At 57.9% G+C, this 2,189-nt stretch overlaps 1 protein-coding gene across 1 annotated transcript in view; it reads right to left on the reverse strand.

Moving 5' to 3' along the window:
* Nucleotides 1–2,189, reverse strand: part of NIBAN2 (niban apoptosis regulator 2) — a 37,106-nt gene that overhangs the window by 11,519 nt on the left and 23,398 nt on the right. The window contains 2 exon segments of the mRNA XM_031059235.1: nucleotides 135–240; nucleotides 335–463. Coding sequence (XP_030915095.1) covers nucleotides 135–240; nucleotides 335–463 — 235 coding nt within the window.

Below are 2,189 nucleotides of genomic sequence, written 5' to 3' on the forward strand. Positions count from 1 at the left end.
CTCCCTCCCTCCATCCCAAAATCACCCTTCTCTGAAGGTTCCCAAGGATACAACACCCTACAATCACCCTTTTCTGAAGTCCCTCAGGGATCACACCCCCAAACCCACCCAAAGGTCCCCACGAGGCCCCTCACCAGGCAGGCTGTTGTTGACCAGCTCCAGGTACTGCTCCACGGAGGTGAGGACCTTGTAGCCAGCGCTGTTGACCAACACCCGGGGCGGCTGCTCCCGCTCATAGGCCTGAGCAGGAGAAATGGTCATGGATGGGGTGTCCCCTGGGGTGGACCCTGGGGTGGACCCTGCTGGAGGTGGGTGAAAGGGGGGCTGTCCTCACCAGTTTGTTCTCGTAGAGGACCAGCCCGTAGTTGTGGGGCACCACACAGAAGCGGTTCCTCCACTTCTTGTTCTCCTCGATGTACTGGAAGATGTTGCCTGAGTAGATGACATGGTCCTCCAGAGGAACCTGCAGGGAGGGGACAGCACAGGTGTCCTAGACTGCCAAGCAATGTGTGTTCTGTCACCATCTGTCAGAGCTGGGGCTGTCCATGGGGCAGTTTTTTCTTTATCTCTCCCACAGCCAATCCTCCCTCCAGATCTCTGCTGTCCATGGCCACTGAGTGTCCCTGCAGGGCTGATCCAATTCCAGCATCCCATGGGGAGATGCTGCGCCCAGGGGAGGAGCCAAGCATTCCTACCTGGATCCAATCTGAGCCTGGAGCAGCACAGCAGCCTTTGCCCACTGCATTGCCAGAGGAGCAGCTTTCTGCTGCCCTGCATTGCCAGAGGGAGCCCAGGCCCATCTGCAGCAGCCCTGGAGCTGCAGAGGAAAACTCCCCCCTTGTGCAGGATCCCTGCTCCAGCAGCAGCACAGCTGGCACTGCAGGAGGGCTGAGCCCCCATGGGATGGGGCTGTGCCACCCCCTGACACACAGGGGGGCAGGGACTGCTCTGACTCTGGCAGTGTTTGTTTTGATTTACTGCATTGTTTATTTTACTTTCATTTTCTTCCTTAATAAAGAACTGTTATTCCTGCTCCCATAACTTTGCCTGAGAGCACCTTAATCTCAAATTTATAATAATTCAGGGGGATGTGGTTTACATTTTCCATTTCAGGGGAGGCTCCTGCCTTCCTTAGCAGACACCTGGCTTTGCAAACTGAGACAACAAGGGATCAGGGAGGGGACAGCTCTGCCCTGGGGAGCTCAGTGAGGTCCATCCATGGTGGTCTGGGTGGGTGTTTCCTCTCCAGGGCTGTGCTGAGGGTCTCCACTGCATCACCTCCCACGGCAGCACAAATTTTGGTGCCTGAATTGGTGCATTTGGGAGATGCTTTGAGGGGCACAGCCCTAGAAAAGCTCTGAGGGTGGCTCATCCAGCACATGGTGACACCTGTGGTGACACCTCTGCCCCTGGCATGTCCCCCAGGGACACACCGAGCTCAGCTGAGCCCTCCAGCTCCCCATGCTGAGTGGAAGGTTGGAGCAGAGCTCTCCAGCAGCTCTTCCCTGCCCCAGCTGGAATTGCCCTGCCGTGGGGCAGGGGGAGGATGTGTGCCACTGCTGCCAGCAGGTCCTGCCAGGGGCATCTGCAGGTGGCAGGAACCAAACCCTGCCCAGCAGGGTCTTCTGATGGGACAGGGCAGAGGAAAAGCACAAAGTCACCCCACAGATGATGCTCAGATGTTCTGGACTTCACTGGGACCAGTGATAGCTTTTTTTAAACTAGGAGAGATTTTGAGTGGATTTTGGGAAGGGTGACCCACTGGCAGGGTGGGCAGGCCCTGGCACAGGGTGCCCAGAGCAGCTGTGGCTGCCCCTGGATCCCTGGCAGTGCCCAAGGCCAGGCTGGGCAGGGCTGGGAGCACCTGGGACAGTGGGAGGTGTCCCTGCCATGGCAGGGGTGGCACTGGATGGCTTTAAGGTCCCTTTTAACCCAACCATTCCATGACTCCATGCCAGGATTCCATGCCAGGACCAGGCCAAGGACATCCCGTGCCCCCCAGGCTGTGCAGCCCCTCCCCAGCTCTGCAGCACCTTTTGGCCAGCAGTGTTTGCACCATCCCAAACACAGCCTGCCTGAGGGAGCCAACAATTTGTCCCAGGAATTTTTATGGTCCCAGGAACATAAACAAGAGCTGAGAGCTCTCGTGAGGGCTGGAGCGTGCGGCAGCTGCCTCTTTTGCCCTGGCC

Source organism: Geospiza fortis, unplaced genomic scaffold (genome assembly GCF_000277835.1).
Source record: "Geospiza fortis unplaced genomic scaffold, GeoFor_1.0 scaffold85, whole genome shotgun sequence".
NCBI classification, from domain to species: Eukaryota; Metazoa; Chordata; class Aves; order Passeriformes; family Thraupidae; genus Geospiza; species Geospiza fortis.